The 25464-nt window shown below is 31.3% G+C and overlaps 2 protein-coding genes and 2 long non-coding RNA genes across 4 annotated transcripts in view; 2 read left to right on the forward strand and 2 right to left on the reverse strand.

Moving 5' to 3' along the window:
* The window catches only part of LOC130674392 (uncharacterized), a 3211-nt gene extending 617 nt beyond the window's left edge, over window positions 1-2594 (forward strand). Inside the window, exons 2-4 of the long non-coding RNA XR_008991037.1 lie at window positions 559-978; window positions 2103-2279; window positions 2342-2594. This is a non-coding gene — a long non-coding RNA (uncharacterized LOC130674392). The remainder of the gene's footprint in view (window positions 1-558; window positions 979-2102; window positions 2280-2341) is intronic.
* A 1403-nt stretch (window positions 2595-3997) lies between these two features.
* Window positions 3998-5031, forward strand: LOC130674705 (uncharacterized). The gene is made up of 2 exons (XR_008991105.1): window positions 3998-4669; window positions 4725-5031. It is a non-coding gene; the product is annotated as an uncharacterized LOC130674705 (long non-coding RNA).
* Window positions 5032-5810: 779 nt separating this feature from the next.
* LOC130674787 (neprilysin-2-like) lies at window positions 5811-17722 on the reverse strand. The gene is made up of 7 exons (XM_057480203.1): window positions 17561-17722; window positions 17447-17500; window positions 17141-17365; window positions 14071-14291; window positions 9664-10576; window positions 6336-6544; window positions 5811-6244 (listed from the first exon to the last, which is right to left on the reverse strand). The coding sequence occupies exons 1-7, from the start codon at window positions 17658-17660 to the stop codon at window positions 5909-5911; spliced, it is 2058 nt and encodes a 685-aa protein (XP_057336186.1). The 5' UTR covers window positions 17661-17722; the 3' UTR covers window positions 5811-5908.
* A 3647-nt stretch (window positions 17723-21369) lies between these two features.
* LOC130674809 (neprilysin-2-like) lies at window positions 21370-24024 on the reverse strand. Its single transcript, XM_057480233.1, has 7 exons — window positions 23854-24024; window positions 23741-23794; window positions 23428-23652; window positions 23120-23340; window positions 22145-23054; window positions 21884-22077; window positions 21370-21818 (listed from the first exon to the last, which is right to left on the reverse strand). The coding sequence occupies exons 1-7, from the start codon at window positions 23969-23971 to the stop codon at window positions 21471-21473; spliced, it is 2070 nt and encodes a 689-aa protein (XP_057336216.1). The 5' UTR covers window positions 23972-24024; the 3' UTR covers window positions 21370-21470.
* Window positions 24025-25464: the final 1440 nt, after the last annotated feature.

The raw sequence follows: 25464 nt of genomic DNA on the forward strand, positions 1-25464 counted from the left end.
TATTATTATGAATATAATTATAATTATTATTATTATTATTATTATTATTATTATTATTATTATTATTATTATGATTATTATTATTATTATTATTATTATTATTATTATTATTATTATTATTATTATTATTATTATTATTATTATTATTATTATTATTATTATTATTATGATTATTATTATTATGATTATTATTATGATTATTATTATTATTATTATTATGATTATTATTATTATTATTATTATTATTATTATTATGATTATTATTATTATTATTATTATTATTATTATTATTATTATTATTATTATTATTATTATTATTATTATTATTATTATTATTATTATTATTATTATTATTATTATTATTATTATTATTATTATTATTATTATTATTATTATTATTATTATTATTATTATTATGAATATAATTATAATTATAATTATTATTATTATTATTATTATTATTATTATTATTATTATTATTATTATTATTATTATTATTATTATTATTATTATTATTATTATTATTATTATTATTATTAAAAAATACTAAAATTTCAGTGCCACCCAAGTTATGGCTATAAATGTTGTGAGACTTTCAATTTTTGTTCTAACGGTTGGTTCAAACAAGGGACCTGTATGCCAAAAACCTCTGGAAAATTTAATGGATAGTAGTAGTAGGGGTGGGTGGGGCAGAGCGGCCCCCCTGAAATTTTGATCAAAAAATAAATTTTTTTTTTTTCGACTAATTACTATAAATCCGATATGTTTGCGCATTTTTACCCCTACGCATGACATTTGGGGCAAAATGGACAAGCCCAAAATTTTGAAAAAGTGATTTTTTCATATTTTTATCGTCAAATTAAAAAAAAATTATTATAATTCCACATTTCTAGCCCTACGCATAACACCTGGGGCAAAATGGACCAGCCGAAACTTCCGCAAAAATTATTTTTTCATATTTTTCGGCCGTTTCTCCATGTAAGAGACAAATTTGGTCACTAAACATTTATAAAAATAAAATTTTTTTTTTTAGTTGATAAATTTTAAAAATAAAGTAAAACTATAGAATTGTTTTTTTTTTTTTATTAAATAACAATTAGTAATTAAGGTAATCGAGAGTGAACGATTTATCGCACCTTAAAAAATTCTTTTCGAGTAATATAAAACCAAAAATACACTTATCCAAAAAATTAAAGGAACAAAAAAATTTTATAAATTTTTTAGTGATTTTTGGAAGGCTGTATTTTCGTGAAAAATGATCGTATCGCAAAAAAAAAAAAAAAGCAAATTGAAGCTTGAAATTTCTAGTTTGAAGATCTTTCAGCATAATATTTTTTCGAGCTACGGTTTTTGCGGAATCATAAAAAAAAGGTCGAGACAAAATTTTTCTAAATTTTTGGGTTTTGTTTTTAAGGCTTACGGGGCCGGGAAAAATTTTTTCAAAAAAACAAATTCATGGCTCGCTTAGGAAATTTATTCAGCTACAATTTGATTTTTTTGTTTCTCTGTACGTCAATTTGCTGCTGAGATATCAGCCTTCAAATGAAACAGGATCCTTTTGTCTTTGATGATTGATATCTCAGCAAATAATTGCCACACAGTAATTTAAAGGTCAGTTTGAGAAACTCGAATAAATTCCCTACAAGCTCCATTTTCGATTTTTTCAAAAAAAAATTTTTTTTCATCCTTGATATCCATTTGAATAAATGAAAATTTTTTATTATTTAAAATAATTATGTAATAAAATTGAATTTTAAATAAACAAAATTTTAATTTACGAAATAAATATTTATCTAATCGATTTTTATGCATCTGATGAAAATAAAAATTCGATTGTCAAAGTTCATGTTCACGTATTTTTCTATTCAATCTAAAAATCCTAAGGTCAATGTTAGCCGCTATTACAAAATACTGTTAACTCTATTAACAAGAGAATAATAGATTAGTTCAATAAAATGAGTTATCAGGAATTTTAAATTAAATTTATCTCGGATTATGCAAACGCTTTGTTTTTACTCTTCTTCATTATTATTATTCTCAAGCATAATAATACTCGAATAGATGGAAAAACACGGGATTTAATTTTCATATTTTTCTGATAGAAGAGTATAAGTATCCTCATCTTCAGCTGCATCTGTTAATAATCCAGTGGATTGCAATTGTTGTTAAAGACGATTTGTATTTTCTCTGATAACAAAATGTCGAAATTAATTCTATTGGTTTTTTTAATCGGATTTTTAGCCGTCACTACTGAAGCCTGTTCTGCTAAAGACTCATGGGTAAATTCACTATTATAATTATTATTATTATTATTATAAAGTTATAAATATTTGATTTATAGTGTCACCCAATTGCCGGCTACAGATGTTGCGACGATTTTTGGTTTTGTAACGAAGGTTGGTTCTACCAAGGAGTATGTAAAAGAAAAGACACTGGAATTTTCAATGGTTAATGATAATAATCTTCATATTTGTCTTCACAATCCCTGTCTACTTAACGATGGAAAATAAAATGCAATTTTGGTATAAAATTTTATTTTATCCGCACGAAAAAATGATTATTGAGATTTAAATAAAAAAAATATGTTCAGAAAATTTCAAACTCTTTTCTTATTTTTATTCACTAACTACGCAAATAATTATTATCCTTTTTTATTCCTATTTACGGCTTATCAATTATCATTTCCAGAGTAAAAACTTAATCATGATAACGAGACAAAAAAAATTTTGAACTGATCGTGATTTTGAGGTCGGAAAATTTTTATTTTTTGAAAAAACAGATTGAAAAAAAATTTTTTGTCATTTATGACCTTTCCCGCCATGAAAATTTCAAATTTTCAAAAAAAGAGAAGTGTTTGGTTTCGGTCTTTTTTTTTTTGTAATCAAAAAAATGCATCAGATTTTGATGGAAAATTAATGGAAATTTTTTGACATTCGTTATTAATTTTACTACATAATTTCGAGTTCTTGGATAAATATTTCGTTTATTAAAAGACTTAATTGTCAATTGATCTCATCGAGAGTAAAAATAAACCGCAAGTGGAAAAAAAACTAAATTTTTCTGTACAATTTTCCAGAGAAAAATTATTATCATTTTGGATTTGATAAAAATTTCAAAATTTCCGATCAAAAATTCGCACTCGGATTTCCTTGATGCCTCGAGTTCATTTAAATTCTTAAAAAAATATCCGACGAAAATAATTAAATTTTTAATTATTACTAAACTTACTTCACGGAGAGAAAGTTATGGCAGCGGTTCCCATAATTTTGTGAAATTTTTTCATATACCATCATAGGAATTACGACCATAAATTATGGGAGCGGTTCCTATAATTATAGAAATGTTTCCCATAATTGTAGGAATAGTTCCTATAATTATGGGAATAATATCCATAACACTATAGGAATGGTTCCTATAATTATAGGAATGGTTCCTATAATTATAGGAATGGTTCCTATAATTATAGGAATGGTTCCTATAATTATAGGAATGGTTCCTATAATTTATAGGAATACTTTCTATAATAATATGGGAATCATTCCTATAATTTATGGGAATGGTTCCTATAATTTATAGGAACCATTCCCATAAATTATAGGAACCATTCCCATCATATTATGGGAATGGTTCCTATAATAGTATGGGAACTATTCCCATAATATTATGGGAATGGTTCCCATATTATCATGAAAAAATTAATTTAAAGAAAAGTGTGTTAATCACTTCTACAATACACAGAAATATTATTAAACATAAAAACAAAAATTCAACCATTGAAAAAAAAATCGTATTTGGCAAAAAAACATTAAAATTTTTAACAACAATTTTTTGTCAGCACAAAACATTCAAGAAATTCAAATTTTGGGAAATTTCTACACTATTGTGCAAAAAAAAAATTTTATGATATTATAGGGATGGTTCCCATAACATTATGGGAATAGTTCCCATAATATTATAGGAATAGTTCCTATACCAATATGAGAACCATTCCCATAATAATATGGGAATGGTTCCCATAATGATATGGGAATGATTCTTATAATATTATGGGAACCATTCCCATAATGGTATGGGAACTATTCTAATACTATTATGGGGATGGTTCCCATAGTATATGGGAACCATCCCTATAGTAGTATAGGTACTATTCCCATACCATTATGGGAACCATTCCCATAATGCATAGCAAAACTTCCCATAATTTTCTTTCCGTGTTTTAAATTTACTTCTAATAAATATGAAAGGTCAACATCGAAGTCAACTTAATTTATTAAAATAATAAATCATAAAAAAAATTAGTATTTTAAAATCAGAGGTCGCTTTATCGCTTTGCTCTCCGCATATCGTTACTACACTCATCAAGTTTATCCAGATTGTGTAATAATCCAGATTGCATTGTCCGTGAGAAGCTAAATAGGTTAGAAAATAAATGAATTGATGTCTAAAAATTCATCAAATTTTTATATAAATATAGCAGATATAAATTATGCTGAAAATTGAAGCGTATTCCAGTTGACAATTTTCAACCGCACGAATTTAGAACTTGAATAATTAATTGAACGACTTATTGTTAATTTCTGAACTTGCAATGTCGAAAATAATTTTATTTATTTTTATTGTTGGATTTTTTGCAGTAGCAACTGATGCTTGTGCTGCCTATAGGGCATGGGTAAGTTTATTATTATTATTATTGGAATTATTGTTGTAAAATAAAAAATTTTCAGTGTCACCCAAGTTATGGATACAGTTGTTGTGATGCTCTCAATTATTGTTCAAACGGTTACTTCAGACAAGGACTCTGTTGGAGAAGAGCTGAAGTTATGGGATAGTAGAGGCAAAGTCTAAGCCCGGCTAATTTGATCACGAATCATAAAAAAAACTGGTGACTTAGAATGTCATTTTAAATTTCAAAATCTAAAATTGAACTTTATAATGTTTAAAATAAACTATTGTAGTTATAAAATTGAAGCAATAAATTTATATAAATAAGCAATAAAAATTTTAATTTAATAAATTATAGACAAATTTAAATCTTGTATCTTTTTAATGTATGGCGCCCACTCTTTTTAGAACAGTCTCGATATCGCTAGTTCGCGCCAATTTTGAATCTAGGCGGCTTTTGTTTATTCGTACTAGAGAACTTCAAATTATAAGATTGTAATATCTCATATTGTAGTCTGATAAATATATATATGAGTAGATATAGAGACCGGGGCACCACTGCCCCTTTAAGCCGCTAATTATCTTGTGTCGCTTTTTCAGCATTGGTATGAAATATTTTGGTCCTTCTCGAACAAAGTTATCGAAATATTCCCATAATTTACCAAAAAAAGATTTCCGGCCATGACCTTACCCAAAAAACGATGAAAACTACTTTTGTATTTTTTTTTTTAAGAACTCTAGAAATTTTGCCACTAATTTTGACTTTTTGTGTCTTCATGCCCATTGGGATTTTCCACAGGAAAAAAATTCCCGCGCTTTCAATATTTCAAAAATAATAAATTTGAAAAAAAAAATTTTTGGCGCCCAAAATTATTCAAAAATTTTCCATCATCAAATGTATGACTTTATATTCTTTATATTTTTTAATTGTCATTTTTTATAAGCGCCTCTAGTTCAAGATCTCAAAAGTCAATTGTGTTCTTGAAGATGTCAATTGCATCAAAAAGTCCATCAATGATACGAAATAACAAGAAGACGTATAATTTCATCCATCAAAAAGCGTTACAGTAAATCGATAACTAAAAGTTACCGTTTCGATTTATCAGGCGGTAATATTTTGAAGTCAAGTTAAAGATAAATAAATACGCTTATTTTTGCCGAACGAAATAAATTTTATTTTTCATCATAAAATGTTACAAATAAATTTTATAAAATCATAATATAGTTTAAATTCTGGTGTTTATTTTTACCACCAGGCGCATTTTTTCTCGGGATTAATTGGAGTGCCGGCGGGACACGCGAAGTCAGTAGAAATTTCCGGGATATTCGCAAGAACTTTCATCAACGTGAACTCCAGGAGTTTTAATGAAGTGCCCTCAACATTTTCGTCATCTTCCGTTTCAACGTTGGCGGAACAAAACGGTTCGACAAATGAAATCCAGAACAACTGCTCCGGAGTGTAGGGAACTTCGGGCAAGGGAAGTTCCGCGCCATTTTCGGCCACGTAATCTTTGTATGCATTGTAGGCGGCTCGGAATCCAATATATTGGGCAGCTATACCTGATGCGCCTTCATGGATTACCTGAAACATGATCGATTGATTAACAAACGATTGCTTCCATAAATATTAAAGATAAACAGGTCGGCACCTGGTAAATAAACTAATAACTCACCGGAATATGTGTTTCAGGGTCTGATATGTTTCCAAGTATGCTACTGAAACAGATGACCTGTTCAGTTAGGACCTTATCCTTCAAGACTCCTAGATCTTGAATGCTTTCAAACATTGCTCTGGCTATACTCATACCTGCAGCTGCGTAGTTCATGTACATTGGGCGCTCGTTATCGAAAATAAGACTGTCCAATATTTTAGTCGGAATGTCTGTAACATTTTTGAGGTTATCTTGATTACTCTAAACGAAAACATTGTGAACAGGAACATCGAGAGAAATTTGCGGTAATAATTACAATATTTCGAGGGAATGGTTTCCGTATCACACGGTAAGAGGTTTTTAAAAAATATAGATTGTAGGAATGGCGCCCGTACTAATTTTGGTAATAATTCCTACACTGTGAAAAATTCCCAATAAATTTTACTGTGGGTGTATAGTAACACTGAACCATAAGGAAACTGATACAAAATTTACAAGTGTCCCATAGTAAACGTATGCGCATAGGCCACAATCGTGTAGTCTGCGCATACGTTTACTATGCATTTACTATGTAAATTTTGTATCAGTTTCCTTATAGTTCAGTGTTCCTATGCACCCATAGTAAAATTTATTGGAAATTATATGATAATAATTACCATCATCTCATGGTAATAATTACCATTGTCTTACGGTAATTATTACCACGATAGTATAGTAATCATTACAATTATATTATGGAAAGGGTTAAGACAATAATATGGTAATAACTACCATAATATCGTGGTAATAATGACCATTACCTTACGGTAATTATTCCTACGATAATATAATAATCATTGCCATAATCTTACAGTAACGGTCATCACAATTATATGATAATAATTACCATCATCTCATGGTAATAATTACCATTGTCTTACGGTAATTATTACCACGATAGTATAGTAATCATTACGATATATTATGGAAAGGGTTGAGACAATAATATGGTAATAACTACCATAATATCGTGGTAATAATGACCATTACCTTACGGTAATTATTCCTACGATAATATAATAATCATTACCATAATCTTACAGTAACGGTCATCACAATTATATGATAATAATTACCATCATCTCATGGTAATAATTACCATTGTCTTACGGTAATTATTACCACGACAGTATAGTAATCATTACAATTATATTATGGAAAGGGTTAAGACAATAATATGGCAATAACTACCATAATATCGTGGTAATAATGACCATTACCTTACGGTAATTATTCTACGATAGTATAGTAATCATTACCATAATCTTACAGTAACGGTCATCACAATTATATGATAATAATTACCATCATCTCATGGTAATAATTACCATTGTCTTACGGTAATTATTACCACGACAGTATAGTAATCATTACAATTATATTATGGAAAGGGTTAAGACAATAATATGGCAATAACTACCATAATATCGTGGTAATAATGACCATTACCTTACGGTAATTATTCTACGATAGTATAGTAATCATTACCATAATCTTATAGTAACGGTCATCACAATTATATGACAATTATTACCATAATATCATTTTAATACTGACCATTATCTTACGGAATTGTTACCATGGTTGTATAGTAATCATTACCGTAATATTATGGGAAGAGTTACAACAATAATATAGTAATGATCACCATCATCTCATAGTAATAATTACGATCATCTCATGGTATTAATTACGATCATCTTACGGTTATTCTTACCACAGTAGTATAGTAATCGTTACCATAATATTGTGGTAAGGGCTACGATAGTTATATGGTAATAAATACCATGATTTTGTTAATAGTTACCATCATCTTACGGTAATTATTACCACGATAGTATAGTAATCATTACCATAGAATTATGGGAAGAGTTACGACAATAATATGGTAATGATTACCATCATCTTATAGTAATAATTACGATCATCTCATGGTATTAATTACGATCATCTTACGGTTATTCTTACCACGATAGTATAGTAATCGTTACCATAATATTGTGGTAAGGGCTACGATAGTTATATGGTAATAAATACCATGATATCGTTAATAGTTACCATCATCTTACGGTAATTATTACCACGATAGTATAGTAATCATTACCATAGAATTATGGTACGGGTTACGACAATAATATGGTAATATGTACCATAATTTCATGGTAGAAATTACCATTGTCTTACAGTAATTATTACTACAATAGTAAAGTAATCGGTACCATAATACAATGGTAAAGATTACGACAGTAATAAGGTAATAATTACCATCATCTCATGGTAATAATTATCAATATCTGATGACAAATATTACCATGGTAGTATAATAGTTGTTACTATAATATTATAGTAATAATTACCGTATTAGTTTCGAAACATTTACGTCCCTATGAACCGTTCTAAAGTGGATATAAGATTTATTACTATGGTGACTATGGGAACTATTCTCGTAAGTATGGTAATCATTACCATACAATATTGGCAGGGAGCGCGACGAAAACGACATCTGATGGTTACAAAAAATCATGCTCGAGAATTATAAAAGATATATAAAATCAGTGTAAAAAATAAAAATTCGTTACAAAATTAAGTATAAAAAATTTTAATAAATAATAAATACTATTATTTTAGAATAAAATAATGTTAACCGATAAAATCAAAACAAATAATACATGACAACTACAATAATAAAAGTTTAAAAAATAGTAGAATAGTAACTTGAGTTTTTTCACAAAATTGAAAAAAATAATTTTATTTTAATTCATGATAATTTGCTTGTGAATCGTAACTAAGAAAGCATAATGTTTTTTTAACCTTCCGTTACACGCGCTTTTTCTAGTGTCTTACTCGTATTCACGCCAACTCTATTAGGTTGAGTAGTGTTGTGCGGAAAATCGCCGTATAGCGCGAGTAACGAAGGGTTAAAAAATAATTTTTAGGCAATGATAAAAATCATTATTCAAACCGGATATGAATCAATAAATTTTAAAATATTGTTTTAACCTCAAACGATGAGCAAAGGCAAACATTAACGACACAATAACTATTACGAACTATTTTTAAACTTAATTTTCACGTGTTTATTTTCAATGAGAGCATGATTCAACGAAATTGTGCCCACAGCGAGCGCTGCGATCGATTCAGTTGTCCCCACCATATACTAGACTCCCTGCCAATAGGAATTAATACCATAATTATAGAAATCTTTCGCATACGAACGAAAACTTTTTTCAGAAATTATGGGCGTACATTCTTAACCTCCTCAAAACGGTCACCATAATTTTCGCTTCGAATGATTTTTTAAAAAACTTACATATCTGGTTCTCGAAATTATCTGGCTCTCCTATGTCTCCCCCCTGTTCTTCGCTTCTATAAAAGTTCTTATTAAAGTCATTACTGTAGTCCAGTGACAGTCTGAACGTATTCATTCTCAATAGCGTTTTTAGATAATTGTCGGGATAAATCTTAGCATTTTCATATAATTTTTCCAACTTTGACGGGTCATCGAATATTGCGGACGGTCCGATAGTCACTGGCATATCCGTAATGATTTTAACGCCCTTTTCTTTTTCTTCTGCAGTCAATGTTGTGGAATCTTTCATCATTTTGATCAGCTGATTCTTTATAGATTGCGCAATATTTATTAATACTTCTCTGTCTTCCTTGTATTGTTCCAAGAAAAAGTATTCAACCGCTTCATTCATGTAATGTTTAGCCAATTCCTCGCAATCCTTCTCATGTGGAGCTCCAACGTAACCTATTTCGTCCCAAAATTCTTTCTGTTTTTCTCTAATTTCGGTGGTCAAGTAAGGAGCTGAGTATTGAATCATTCTCCATATTATGTAGTTTGCTTGGACGCGTTTCGGGGTGTTCTTAATAAGGTCTATTAACTTTGTCAGGGTGTCAGGGTCTGAAGCTTCTATAACAGGCACATCATCGACATCCATAAAAGATGTCAAAGTATTGACGATGAAATCATCCCAATCAAAACTTGGTACTTTTTCTTTCAACGCTTCGATAGACTTGATTTCTTCCTTCTCATCATCATCGGAATTCGCTTCTTCAGTTAAATCAGATATTTTTTTCTCAAACTCGAAGACTTTGTTTAATTCCTCTGTGACGTCGCCTTCAACATCGAGAAGTTTTACTACTTCTGCCATGTATTTTTTGTAAGTCTGATGATCATCGTCTGAGGACATCATAAATTCAAAAAATGTCGGGGCCGTCTGGAAAAAAACACATTTAATGGATATAGCTTAATATATTACTGCAAAAAACCGGTGTAAGTCCATGCTATTCTGGTGTTAATTTTAACCCCGAAATTGGTGTTAAAATAAGTCCATTTTAACACCAATTTTTTACCGTGTACATCAATAGTACACGGAAAGAAAATTATGGCAGCGGTTCCCATAATTTTGTGAAATTTTTTCCTATACCATCATAGGAATTACGACCATAAATTATGGGAGCGGTTCCTATTATTATAGGAATGTTTCCCATAATTATAGAAATAGTTCCTATAATTATGGGAATAATACACATAACACTATAGGAATGATTCCTATAATTATAGGAATGGTTCCTATAATTTATAGTAATACTTTCTATAATATTATAGGAACCATTCCCATAATATTATGGGAATGGTTCCTATAATAGTATGGGAACTATTCCTATGATAGTATGGGAACTATTCCCATAATATTATGGGAATGATTCCCATAATGCAATTGGAATGGTTCCTATACCATTATGGGAATAGTTCTCATACTATTATAGGAACCATTTCTATAATATTATGGGAATGGTTCCCATATTATCATGAAAAAATTATTTTAAAGAAGTGTGGTAATCACTTCTACAATACACAGAAATATTATTAAACATAAAAACAAAAATTCAAACATTGAAAAAAAAAAATCGTATTTGGCAAAAAAACATTAAAATTTTTAACAAGAATTTTTTGTCAGCACAAAACATTCAAGAAAATTCAAATTTTGGGAAATTTCTACACTATTGTGCAAAAAAAAAATTTTATGATATTATAGGGATGGTTCCCATAACATTATGGGAATAGTTCCCATAATATTATAGGAATAGTTCCTATACCAATATGGGAACCATTCCCATAATGGTATGGGAACCATTCCCATATCATTATGGGAACCATTCCCATAATGGTATGGGAACTATTCTCATACTATTATGGGAACCATCCCTATAGTAGTATAGGTACTATTCCCATACCATTATGGGAACCATTCCCATAATGCATAGCAAAACTTCCCATAATTTTCTTTCCGTGTACGGAAAAAAACAGTAATTTTTCCTATGTTGGCATAGAAATTTTTTCGATGGAAACATAGAGAAATTCCCTATGGAAATTCCCCATGGAAAAGTTTCTATGTTAACATAGTAAAAGTTACTGTGCTACAACATAAGAATCATTTCTACATCAGCATAGAAATTATTCCTATGTTACCACAGTAATTTTTTCTCTGTAGCATAGGAATCGTTCTTATGTCAAACATAGGAATCTTTCCTTTGTTAACATAGTAATTATTATTTGTGTGTTGCAAAGTTATAAAAGAATGAGATATTTTTTTCTTTTCAAAAATTCTAATATTCAAAAATTCAAATTCAGACAAAGTTGGTATGACGTTCACGAATCGAAACGCGTTAAAATGAACCATTAATTTGATTAATCTGGTTTAGTTTTAATGAAGCTTTCAGAAGAAGGACCTAATTTTTTTTTGTATTATACCAATTATTACAAAAAAAATTATTTATAGGGGAAGGGGGGGCAATAGGGGGTAGGGTAGGCAAAACGGGGTACCCCCAAAATTTGATAAAAAAAATTTTATATTTGAAATGATTTTTAAACATTCGAAAATCACTTCTGTAAATATAATTAAGCGTTACTTTGAATTTTTTTTTGGTAAACTTTTTCAAAAATCAATTGTCAGTTGAAAAATATTAATGACGTTTGTTTTATGATAAAAACTATTAAAAATTTTGTTTCTTCTTTTGTATCCAATAAACACGTAAAATATAATTTTTCTTCATGTAAATTACTTTCAAAAAAATTCAACTTAATCAAATTCGTTTAAAATCCCGAAATTCTTTTTTTTTACCTTTTTTAGGGGGTACCCCACTTTGCCCGCAGAAATGAAAAATTTTTTTTTTTAACGGTAACTGAAAATTTCTTCTATTTACTTTGAATATCATTAAAAAAAATCGGTCTATAAGTTGACCCTGCGGGCCAGCCCCAAAACTTCTCGCTGTTTTCGAGCTCGTTGAGCTCGAAAGCACTATTGTGAATACATTTTCAAGCTCTTCGAGCTCGCAAATACTTTTTTATGCCATTGTTTTGTAAAAAACCATTTTTTAGCATTTCTTTCTCCCACGATATCTCGCGAACGAATTAACCGATTTCGATGGTTGAGGCGGCAATCGACGCGTTTTGTCAAGTTCTAAAGCTGGTCAAATTTTGAATTCGATTTATAGAGTCGTTTTTGTGATATTTCAGGAAAAATAAAAAAAATTTTTTTTTTTAATTCTTTTGACAACGGTTTCTCTTGAACGAATGAACCGATTTTGATGGTTGAGGTGGCATTCGACGCGGCTTATAAAGCTCTAGAGCCCAGTCCATTTTGGAATCAATCTATTGAGCACATTAAAAGTTATCAAAAAAAAACATTTTTCAAAAAACTTTATTTTTGGAATATCTCTGAACGAGCCCTACCGATCAAGCTCAATTTTCTCTCGGCTTCAAGATATTGTCAATCCGCGTCGAATGACACCTTAAAGTTCAAAATCGGTTCATCCGTTCAAAAGATACAGGTATTTACATAAATACATACATACACTCGGACATCATCGTGAAATTAGTCAGAATAGTTCCCTCGGACCTCAAAACGTCGACATCTGATGGAAATTCGATTTTCGTAAATCGGACCGAAACCAATAACTTCCCGAATTTTTGAAAATTTACAATTTTCTTAGCGGGAAGTTTAAAAAAAGATTTAGCGTATTTGAGTCCTCGAAAAATTGGTATTTCCTTAAGTACCCCCTTTTGCCCCTCCCTCCCCTATAATATAATACTGTGTAGTGATCTAATTAGTTAATTTAAATAAGTGTTGATTTGACTTACGCTAATCATTTATAAGTCAATATGCATTTTAATCTAGTAAATTACGTTTTTTTATCAACCATTAATTTCATGTCGCTAACTTTCAGGTTTAAAACTAAGTTTATCTTAAAAAATTTATATTTCTACAAGTCACATTGCTTTTACGGAGTAAACGTACTGTTATAAATCCATGATTTTTTGTAGTAAGCTAGCTAATATATATGTAAGGAAGTAAGCAAATTATCTGTTTTTAAATTTTATATGCATAGAAATTATTCCTATGTTAACACAGTAAATTTTCCTATGCTACATAGTAAATTTATCTGTGTTAGCATATTAAAAATTCCTATGCGAACATAGAAAATATTACTATGCTACATAGAACAATCACCTGTTTTTTTTATCCGTGTACTGACAGTTAAATCTGTAGTATATAATGATGACTGTAGTTGGCGATACTACACGAGTTGGCATATCTTTACTCCAACTTGTAGTAACCTCAACTAGAGCTACTGCTGCAGTAACCAAAAAATTTTTCTATATACCGTTAAATTTATTATAAATAAATAATAAATATATACAACTTACAAAAAGCTTGAATATAACATGTTGATGTTCACCATCAAATACAACTTCTGGGTTCCAGTCAAGCAAATAATTAATATTGTAACCAAGTAGTTTAGATTTCTTAACCATTTCCATCCAATCAAAATCATCTTCCTTCCATTTGTCACCTTCCGCAAGAGGCCAACCGCCCAACCAAAGTATAGATTCTTTCAATGTTCCAAGATCCTGTGGTCCACGAGCACCTAAACGTGATTTAGGTTTCAGAATTAACATGTATACACATACACGGAAAGAAAATTATGGCAGCGGTTCCCATAATTTTGTGAAATTTTTTCCTATACCATCATAGGAATTACGACCATAAATTATGGGAGCGGTTCCTATAATTATAGGAATGTTTCCCATAATTATAGGAATAGTTCCTATAATTATGGGAATGATACCCATAACACTATAGGAATGATTCTTATAATTATAGGAATTATTCCTATAATTATAGGAATGGTTCCTATCATTTATAGGAATACTTTCTATAATATTATAGGAACCATTCCCATAATATTATGGGAATGGTTCCTATAATAGTATGGGAACTATTCCCATAATGCAATTGGAATGGTATAGGAACCGCTCCCATAAATTATGGGAGCGGTTCCTATAATTATAGGAATGTTTCCCATAATTATAGGAATAGTTCCTATAATTATGGGAATGATACCCATAACACTATAGGAATGATTCCTATAATTATAGGAATTATTCCTATAATTATAGGAATGGTTCCTATCATTTATAGGAATACTTTCTATAATATTATAGGAACCATTCCCATAATATTATGGGAATAGTTCCTATAATAGTATGGGAACTATTCCCATAATGCAATTGGAATGGTATAGGAACCGCTCCCATAAATTATGGGAGCGGTTCCTATAATTATAGGAATGTTTCCCATAATTATAGGAATAGTTCCTATAATTATGGGAATGATACCCATAACACTATAGGAATGATTCCTATAATTATAGGAATTATTCCTATAATTATAGGAATGGTTCCTATCATTTATAGGAATACTTTCTATAATATTATAGGAACCATTCCCATAATATTATGGGAATGGTTCCTATAATAGTATGGGAACTATTCCCATAATATTATGGGAATGATTCCCATAATGCAATTGGAATGGTATAGGAATGTTTCCCATAATTATAGGAATAGTTCCTATAATTATGGGAATGATACCCATAACACTATAGGAATGATTCTTATAATTATAGGAATTATTCCTATAATTATAGGAATGGTTCCTATCATTTATAGGAATACTTTCTATAATATTATAGGAACCATTCCCATAATATTATGGGAATGGTTCCTATAATAGTATGGGAACTATTCCCATAATGCAATTGGAATGGTATAGGAACCGCTCCCATAAATTATGGGAGCGGTTCCTATAATTATAGGAATGTTTCCCATAATTATAGGAATAGTTCCTATAATTATGGGAATGATACCCATAACACTATAGGAATGATTCCTATAATTATAGGAATTATTCCTATAATTATAGGAATGGTTCCTATCATTTATAGGAATACTTTCTATAATATTATAGGAACCATTCCCATAATATTATGGGAATAGTTCCTATAATAGTATGGGAACTATTTCCATAATGCAATTGGAATGGTATAGGAACCGCTCCCATAAATTATGGGAGCGGTTCCTATAATTATAGGAATGTTTCCCATAATTATAGGAATAGTTCCTATAATTATGGGAATGATACCCATAACACTATAGGAATGATTCCTATAATTATAGGAATTATTCCTATAATTATAGGAATGGTTCCTATCATTTATAGGAATACTTTCTATAATATTATAGGAACCATTCCCATAATATTATGGGAATGGTTCCTATAATAGTATGGGAACTATTCCCATAATATTATGGGAATGATTCCCATAATGCAATTGGAATGGTATAGGAACCGCTCCCATAAATTATGGGAGCGGTTCCTATAATTATAGGAATGTTTCCCATAATTATAGGAATAGTTCCTATAATTATGGGAATGATACCCATAACACTATAGGAATGATTCCTATAATTATAGGAATTATTCCTATAATTATAGGAATGGTTCCTATCATTTATAGGAATACTTTCTATAATATTATAGGAACCATTCCCATAATATTATGGGAATGGTTCCTATAATAGTATGGGAACTATTCCCATAATATTATGGGAATGATTCCCATAATGCAATTGGAATGGTTCCTATACCATTATGGGAATCATTCCCATAATATTATGGGAATAGTTCCCATACTATTATAGGAACCATTTCTATAATATTATGGGAATGGTTCCCATATTATCATGAAAAAATTATTTTAAAGAAGTGTGGTAATCACTTCTACAATACACATAAATATTATTAAACATAAAAACAAAAATTCAAACATTGAAAAAAAAAATCGTATTTGGCAAAAAAACATTAAAATTTTTAACAAGAATTTTTTGTCAGCACAAAACATTCAAGAAAATTCAAATTTTGGGAAATTTCTACACTATTGTGCAAAAAAAAAATTTTATGATATTATAGGGATGGTTCCCATAACATTATGGGAATAGTTCCCATAATATTATAGGAATAGTTCCTATACCAATATGGGAACCATTCCCATAATAGTATGGGAATGATTCCCATACCATTATGGGAATGGTTCCCATAATATTATGGGACTCATTTCCATAATGGTATGGGCACCATTCCCATATCATTATGGGAACCATTCCCATAATGGTATGGGAACTATTCTCATACTATTATGGGAATGGTTCCCATAGTATATGGGAACCATCCCTATAGTAGTATAGGTACTATTCCCATACCATTATGGGAACCATTCCCATAATGCATGGCAAAACTTCCCATAATTTTCTTTCCGTGTATATTTATATATCTTATCATATCCCGGATCAAAAACTCTGATTGAAGCCGATTGGAAAATTCTACTTAGATTTAATCGGAGTTTATAATCAGATAATCCGTAAAAATAAAACTCACTGTCGTTCATGCAGGTATCGTGTAATTCTTCAATGAGTTGGAAGGGTTTGTACTCAGTAAACACTGCTTCAAGACCAATCATCGTATTTAATAGCATATCTTTTATTGCTTCAAGGTATTCTGGAGATGAACTGACCTCTGGTACTTCAAAATTACCGCAAACGTATCGGTAAAAATTGTCACAGGGGTTTATAGTCGTGTCGCGGTGCTTCATAATTTGTGCGGCTGTACCGTCGAAGAAAAAAAATCTCAAATTAGTGATAAAATAATTTTACCAACACAATAAGAAATGAATCAAAAACTCACCGCTTTCTAAGCGTCCAATTACGCAAGTGGCCTCATCACATTTGTGCGCAGGGGCTGTGTAATCAGGGTTCAAAAATTAATAATGGATATATTTGATGTAATAAAATTACTTACGTTTCGGAGGAGAAACAATACTGGCTCCGTTAATCGAACAAACGAACCCGATGGCGACTACGAATAGAGCCAAGGGCAATTTCTGCCAGAGAATCGTCATTCTTAAGTTTATTTCTCGTTACTGTTCTAGACTTTTCAGTCTTAGTAACAGATTCCGAAATTCTTAATCATTATATAGTCATCAAGTAAGACTAAAAAGTAATTATCCCCTTGTAAACAGATCGAGATATGATGCAAGTCAAGGGTAGAGATCACAGTCGCTCTTATCATTCGCTGGATTTATTATTGTAGAGTAAATTCAAATGTCGACGCAACCTTGTAGCTTTGAATTTGTTTGTCGATAATAACAGAATATATAATGCTGTTATATAATCGGATCATGGAATTATATGATAAATATTTTCAGATCAATAAGTCCAATTTTTTTTATTATTCCCGTTGCAAGGAAGGTCAAGACAAGATAAGTTTCTGACTCGTTGATTAAAAATTTATAAAAAATATGAATATGGCTGATTTGCGGCCGATCTTCGAAATTAGGGTTTTTATGAGTTATCGAAATTTTGAGGCCCTAAGAGGTTTTTTTGACCATTTTCAAAATTATGACTTTGGTCAGGTATGTACTTAAGATATTAAGAATTTTTTTTTAATTTTTTAGAGATCGATTCCAAAATCTGATCAAAATTTAGTGGGTCAATGGTCAAATTTTCTAATTTTCGGGTATTGTTTAAAATTTTTAAATATAGTTTTAACTTTCCCCTATGAAAATTGAAAATTTTCAAAAAAGGGAAGTTATTGGGTTTGGTCGGATTTTCGAAAATTGAATTTTCATCAGAAGTCGACGTTTTGAGATCCTAAGAAGTTATTCTGACTATTTTCGAAATTATGACAGTGGTCAAACGTCTGTACTTCAGAAATGGAGAGTTTTTTTTTTTCTTTGAATTTTTTTGAAAGATCGATTTCAAAATCTGATCAAAATTAAGTAAATCAATGGTCGAATTTTCTAATTTTAGGGTAGTAATTAAATGAATTATTTAAAATTTTTGATTATAGTTTTGATTTTCCCCTATGAAAATTGAAAATTTTCAAGAAAGGGAAGTTATTGGTTTTGGTCGGATTTTCGAAAATTAAATTTTCATCAGAAGTCCACGTTTTGAGATCCTAAGAAGTTATTCTGACTATTTTCGAAATTATGACAGTGGTCAAACGTCTGTACTTCAGAAATCGAGAGTTTTTTTTTTTCTTTGAATTTTTTTGAAAGATCGATTTCAAAATCTGATCAAAATTAAGTAAATCAATGGTCGAATTTTCTAATTTTAGGGTAGTAATTAAATGAATTATTTAAAATTTTTGATTATAGTTTTGATTTTCCCCTATGAAAATTGAAAATTTTCAAGAAAGGGAAGTTATTGGTTTTGGTCGGATTTTCGAAAATTAAATTTTCATCAGAAGTCCACGTTTTGAGATCCTAAGAAGTTATTCTGACTATTTTCGAAATTATGACAGTGGTCAAACGTCTGTACTTCAGAAATCGAGAGTTTTTTTTTTTCTTTGAATTTTTTTGAAAGATCGATTTCAAAATCTGATCAAAATTAAGTAAATCAATGGTCGAATTTTCTAATTTTAGGGTAGTAATTAAATGAATTATTTAAAATTTTTGATTATAGTTTTGATTTTCCCCTATGAAAATTGAAAATTTTCAAGAAAGGGAAGTTATTGGTTTTGGTCGGATTTTCGAAAATTAAATTTTCATCAGAAGTCCACGTTTTGAGATCCTAAGAAGTTATTCTGACTATTTTCGAAATTATGACAGTGGTCAAACGTCTGTACTTCAGAAATCGAGAGTTTTTTTTTTTCTTTGAATTTTTTTGAAAGATCGATTTCAAAATCTGATCAAAATTAAGTAAATCAATGGTCGAATTTTCTAATTTTAGGGTAGTAATTAAATGAATTATTTAAAATTTTTGATTATAGTTTTGATTTTCCCCTATGAAAATTGAAAATTTTCAAGAAAGGGAAGTTATTGGTTTTGGTCGGATTTTCGAAAATTAAATTTTCATCAGAAGTCCACGTTTTGAGATCCTAAGAAGTTATTCTGACTATTTTCGAAATTATGACAGTGGTCAAACGTCTGTACTTAAGAAATCGTGAGATTTTTTTTTTCTTTGAATTTTTTAGAAAGATCGATTTCAAAATCTGATCAAAATTAAGTAAATCAATGGTCGAATTTTGTAATTTTCGAGTAGTAATTTAATGAATTATTTAAAATTTTTAAGTATCGTTTTAACTTTTCCGCCCCGAAAATTGAAAGTTTTCAAAAAAGGGAAGCTATTGGTTTTGGTCCGGTTTTCAAAAATTGATTATTCATCACAAGTCAACGTTTTGAGGTATTAGGAAATTATGCTGGCCATTTTTAGATGAATATCCACGTGTGCTTGTGTGTGTGTGTGTGTGTGTGCGAACTAATTTTTGTCGTACGATATTTTTGGATATCGGCAATCAAAAGGGCTCATCAAGACTTAAAATTGATTAGACTTGAAGTCTACGTTATTTGAAAAATAATAAAAAAAATTTGTTTTCAAGTTTTAGTTGCATAACTCGTAAGCTCGACCGTCATTCAGATTTTTTATTCACATATTTATTTAAATAAATAATTGATAACATCTTTGCCATTTCAATCCTGAAATAGAATTTATTATTTTTAAATATTTATTAATTATCTCAAGAGTTTGTTTTCTCAATTATTGTCACGGGTAAAGATCATTGTCATCATAATAATTATTTATTTTTCTTATCCTTGTAAATTATATATCAAAACACGGCCATGATATTTTCACGCTCTATATTCAAAAGATCGAGTAAACTTCCGTATCTTAAATTTCATGGTGATTTACTTCGAGTCTCTCCCTATAATTTCAAGTACACAAACCAGGATCACCCTCCTCGCTATTAGATACCGAGTACTAAAGAGCTTTAAATTTGAAATCTACTGCCACTGTCACTGGTATAAATCCATGATCATTATCACCATGACGTGGTAACAAATCGTTTGAAATTTAAGCAGAGATGTTATAGATGCCTTTAAAATTCCCTATTCTCTATGTAGGGATCGGAACCATTTTGATCAGGGTTCGATTCCCATGATTACAAAATCTCTATTGCAAATAATATATTCGGCTATTCATCAAATCTCATTCCCTCTTTGCCTGGTTGTAGATCAACCAAACATCAAATCCATACTACGGAAGAAACCACTAATGCCTGCATCAGGAAACCAAGTGATTGGATTCCATGGAAATGGATTCGCAGATGGAATAACTGTTGGTTCGGTTCAACACGTAGTGGATCACTGATATTAGGAAAGTGCCGCCAATGACCAGCTGCCACAACAAAGACATTTCCGGCAAATTGAATATATTCCGGATTAATCGTTTCAGATAAGCTAGTATTTAGATAAATTTGATAGCAGATTTATTGTAATTATTACGAACACATGACATAATATTGCATTTTATCAGTGGCATCCACGTCGGGGTTATGAGTTCAAGTTCTTATCATCGTGCCAGCTGGGTGCCAAGGAATAATAAGCGGTAATAAAAGTTCACGATAACAAAGTTATCAGTCGGTCTACAAAAAACGTGGATTGAAAAACTGACCTTCATTGAAAAAACTAATACTATTTTATAGTCTTCGTAAGCAACCGCAGATGAAAAATAGGCATAGACTAGTTATAACTATGAATGAAATTTTCCATGACCGTGGAAAAAAACGTCCTATTGCTGAAGGGTGGAACTGAATAATGAATCAACAAGTTGTTTATTTGAGCCAAACACAGATTTTATTTATTCTCATAATAAGAAATACAATTTAAACAAAATTATCAGATTAACATTTCAGTGGTTGATGGTGTGATTTACCACCAGGTACATTTCTTCTCGGGATTCAATGGAGTGCCGACGGCGCACTGGAAATCGGCCGAAATTTCGGGTATATTTCTTAGAATTCTCATTACAGTCGTTTCGGGCAGCGATAGTGAATCTTCTTTGTCATCATCATCATCATCATCTTCTCCTTCATCTTTCTGATTTGAGGCGCAGAAAGATCCCGCGTAAGATATCCAGAATAATTGTTCAGGTGTGTAGGGAATTTCAGGCAATGGTTTTTCTGGTCCGATTTCAGCAATTAAGCTCTTGTAGGCACGATAAGCTGCTTTGAACGCAATGAATTGAGCACCCACCCCGTGCACTGTGGCCTCAGTGGTCTGAAAGATCAAGAAATTAACCAGTTTGTAGGGATACTAGTTTATGAAAGGAGTAAGATACTTACGACATTTTGCAATTCTGGATCTTTAAGGTCGTCGAATAGGTGACTGAAGCAATCAGCTTGGTCGCTAGTGTCAGCGAGAGCTGCTACTGCAGGGTAGATTTCATGAGCCAGAGTCATACCACCCGCTCCGAAATTCATGTACAATGGACGGCCTCCGTTGAATATTGAGCTTGATAACATTTTCGTTGGTACATCTGAAAAGGAATTTCCTTTGATAGAACAGTTCTATGGATGAATGATGTGACCAGATAAAAAACTTACATATATGACCATCATGATTCTCAGGCAATCCCGGATTTGAATCATCTTCTTCTTCTTCATCGAAATGGTAGTCGCTGTTTAGTTTGCTGCTGTAATCCAGGCGCAATCTCAATATATTGAAAGTTACGAGCGTTTTAAGAAAACTTTCTTTGTCAACTTCTACCCCTTCGTATAATTTCTCCAATGCCGTTGGGTCTGACAACTTCGCAGACGGGCCAATAGTTATGGGCAGGTTCATGATCAACTTAGAGGCTTCTTCTTTGGTCGTGTCGTTGAATTTCGTTGACTCTTTGACCATTTCGACCATCGTTTTCTTGATCGCTTCTGTCATGCCGTAAATTATTTCAGTTCCATCGCTATATTGGGACATGTAGAAGAAGGCAATAGCCTCTCCGACATATTCCTTAGTCATCTCATCGCAAACTAGTTCTCGATCAATTCCATCGTATTCTACTTCTTTGTAGAACTTATTTCTCGCTTCCCGGAATGCAGGCGTCAAGTATTCAACTGCGAATTGAACTATTTTCCATATGGCGTAGTTTGCTTGCACACGTTTAGGAGTACTGTCTATGAGCTTTATCATTTCTTGAACCGCGTCCGCATCCCAGATTTTTATGAAAGGCTTGTCATCGGCATCCATAAAGGGGGTCAGGGTTTTGCTGACAAGCTTTTCCCAATCCATACCGGGTATTCTTGTTTTCAACCCATCGACCGGCATAATTTGGTCCTCATCTGAATCTGGTATACCATCGATTTGATATAATTTTTCTTCAAACTCGACTATTTTTTTCACTTCCTCATCGACGTTGCCTTCCATACCAAGAAGCTTAACTACTTCAGCGATGTATGATTCGTAAACAGATTCTTGTCCCCCTGCGGACAATATGTGTTCGATGTCATTTGGAGTCTTCTGCAAAAAAAGTTACAAAAATAAGTATTCATGAAATGAGTCACATGAACTCATACGAAACGTACTTCAAGGTTGAATATCAGTTTATTTTCTGTTCCGTCGGGTAATAGTTCTGGTTCGAATCCCATGAAATAAATAAGATCGACACCAGCTGCCTTGGATTTACCAGTGAATTCTATCCAATCGAAGTCATCTTCCTTCCATTTGTCACCTTCCAAAATAGGCCAACCGCCCAGTGATTTGATACCTTCTTTCAAAGCAGTTAGATCTTGTTCTCCAGACAATTCTACCAATGATTCCGTCAGACGTTAGTATCAAAAATCGCTCCGTTTATAGATACCTCCAAAAAATATCAGCATTCGAGTGTCCTTACCTTCATTCATGCAGGTTTCATGGAAATCCTGAATGAGTTTGAAAGGCTTGAATTCACTCTTCACATCATCGTCACCAATCAGCCCGTTGATGGTAGCATCTCGCATCCACTCGTAGAATTGTGGGGTAGCAGTGATGTCCCCGTCATTGTAAAAACCGCAAACGAATCGGTAGAAATTGTCGCAAGGTTCGACAAAGGGGTTACGGTACTTCAACATACGCGCCGCTGTAATATTTAAGAAGACAAAGATCAGTCATTAGCTAGTGGGCTATCGACCAAAATCGAATACACCAATGACTGGTAGCAGACTCACCACTTTGTAGACGTTCTACGACGCACTCATCCTCCGTGCATTTATGTTCTGGCTCTGTGATCAACGAAATTAAATGAATATTGATTACAAACCAAAGCGCAGTGACAACTTACCCTTTGGTGGAGACACAAGACTGGCGGCTTCGGTTTGGATTATCGAACAAATCGTTCCAATGATCGCTACCACGAGCAACCCTTGCATCCGTGGCGTGTTTCGCCTGATTGGTTTCATCGTGAAATAGACTTAAGATCAGTCTCTTCGACTACTCGCTATTGACGACGAGTGGTCGAATCTCAGTTATTTAAATGATCATCAAGGCTGAAAAGTTTCGATCCCACTAGACCTAATGGAGATGTGACGCGAGTCAAGGGTAAATGTCAGTGTCATTCTAATCATTTATTTGCTTCATTTCTGTACAATATAGAGATCAAAACTTGGCGATATCTTATTGGATAATACGATTTAACACAATCAGTGACATTCAATTTTTATAGAATGTCGTCCATGATTATTTACACTTTACTTACGTAATTATACTGCTGAAGATTAAAAAATACGTAAATAGACAAACAGGCACTTGATTTGTTATTGAAAACTAATAAATTTCTACGACAAGGATATGTATTTTTTGTTACTGTCCACTTATTGTTGTTATCAGCGATCTAACATTTTGAACTTTGATTGAAAAACAATTCACAATCGTGTTATAAATGGAAAGATTGAATTTTCGGATTAAAATTAAATAATATGTTTTTTTTTAATATCGAAAAATTAAAAAAAAATTCACTGTAAGATTTCGAAATTTTTAAATTTATTTTGAAAATCAGCTCGAACATTTCGTTAATTAAGAAACGCATAAGTTTAATAGTATATAACAGGGTGTATCTCAACCTTGCCAAGTTTGGCCCCTTTATTAATTGATCTTAATAAGGGCGCCACTGGAAGATAAGACTCGGCCTTCCAGAACCGGAGATGTTAATATTATAAATCAGGGTCGTTGAAAAGTATAAGAGTGAGGGAATTGAGGGATTAAATTAATTGTTTTACACACAATTTTATCGTAATTAATTATAAATTTATTTTAACTAATAATATTACCCACTAGGTTTATCTCACTATAATTTCTTTACAATGTTTGTCCACCGGACTTTTATTCTTATTAATTACTTAACTAAATTTCGTCCACCGGACTTTTATTTCTTATGACTATTTAACCGAAACTTTTCTTATTATAAATGAGTCCCCTGGACTTTATATAAAGTGGCCCCCGGCCTGATCCCCTGGATCATATAAAATAAAATTTAGTCCCCTGGACTTTATCAACGAAATGGCAACCTGCCTGATCCCCTGGATCTTTTAATTGAATTAAAATCTAGTCCCCTGGACTTTATAACGAAATGGCAACTTGCCTGATCCCCTGGATCTTTTAATTAAATTAAAATCTAGTCCCCTGGACTTTATAACGAAATGGCAACTTGCCTGATCCCCAGGATCTATTATTTAAAACCGTTTCCACAGGAAACTTAATTTTCTCCCACACACACACACACGTTTTACACTCTAGTCCCCAGGACTGTATTGCACACACACACGCGTTACAAATTTATAATTTTTTTCGATTATATTTACATTCACTTTTAACTGCTCTCAAATTTTATTTATTCTAAAACTTTTACTTAATTTTTCATAAATATGATTTATTTTCTTTTAAAATTTCAACATTA

This window comes from Microplitis mediator, chromosome 9, assembly GCF_029852145.1.
Source record: "Microplitis mediator isolate UGA2020A chromosome 9, iyMicMedi2.1, whole genome shotgun sequence".
Classification (NCBI taxonomy): Eukaryota; Metazoa; Arthropoda; class Insecta; order Hymenoptera; family Braconidae; genus Microplitis; species Microplitis mediator.

What these genes read in the sequence shown, in the direction of transcription:
- LOC130674787 (XM_057480203.1), bottom strand. Translation starts at nt 17,660, where the DNA reads ATGACGATTCTCTGGCAGAAATTGCCCTTGGCTCTATTCGTAGTCGCC. An exon ending in CGATACCTGCATGAACGACA is followed by an intron (nt 14,292 to 17,140) that starts GTGAGTTTTATT and finishes AATCACGTTTAG; the next exon opens with GTGCTCGTGGACCACAGGAT. An exon ending in TAATTTCGAGAACCAGATAT is followed by an intron (nt 6,545 to 9,663) that starts GTAAGTTTTTTA and finishes AAAATGTTACAG; the next exon opens with ACATTCCGACTAAAATATTG.
- LOC130674809 (XM_057480233.1), bottom strand. Translation starts at nt 23,971, where the DNA reads ATGAAACCAATCAGGCGAAACACGCCACGGATGCAAGGGTTGCTCGTG. An exon ending in CGTAGAACGTCTACAAAGTG is followed by an intron (nt 23,653 to 23,740) that starts GTGAGTCTGCTA and finishes TAAATATTACAG; the next exon opens with CGGCGCGTATGTTGAAGTAC. An exon ending in TGAAACCTGCATGAATGAAG is followed by an intron (nt 23,341 to 23,427) that starts GTAAGGACACTC and finishes AATCATTGGTAG; the next exon opens with AATTGTCTGGAGAACAAGAT.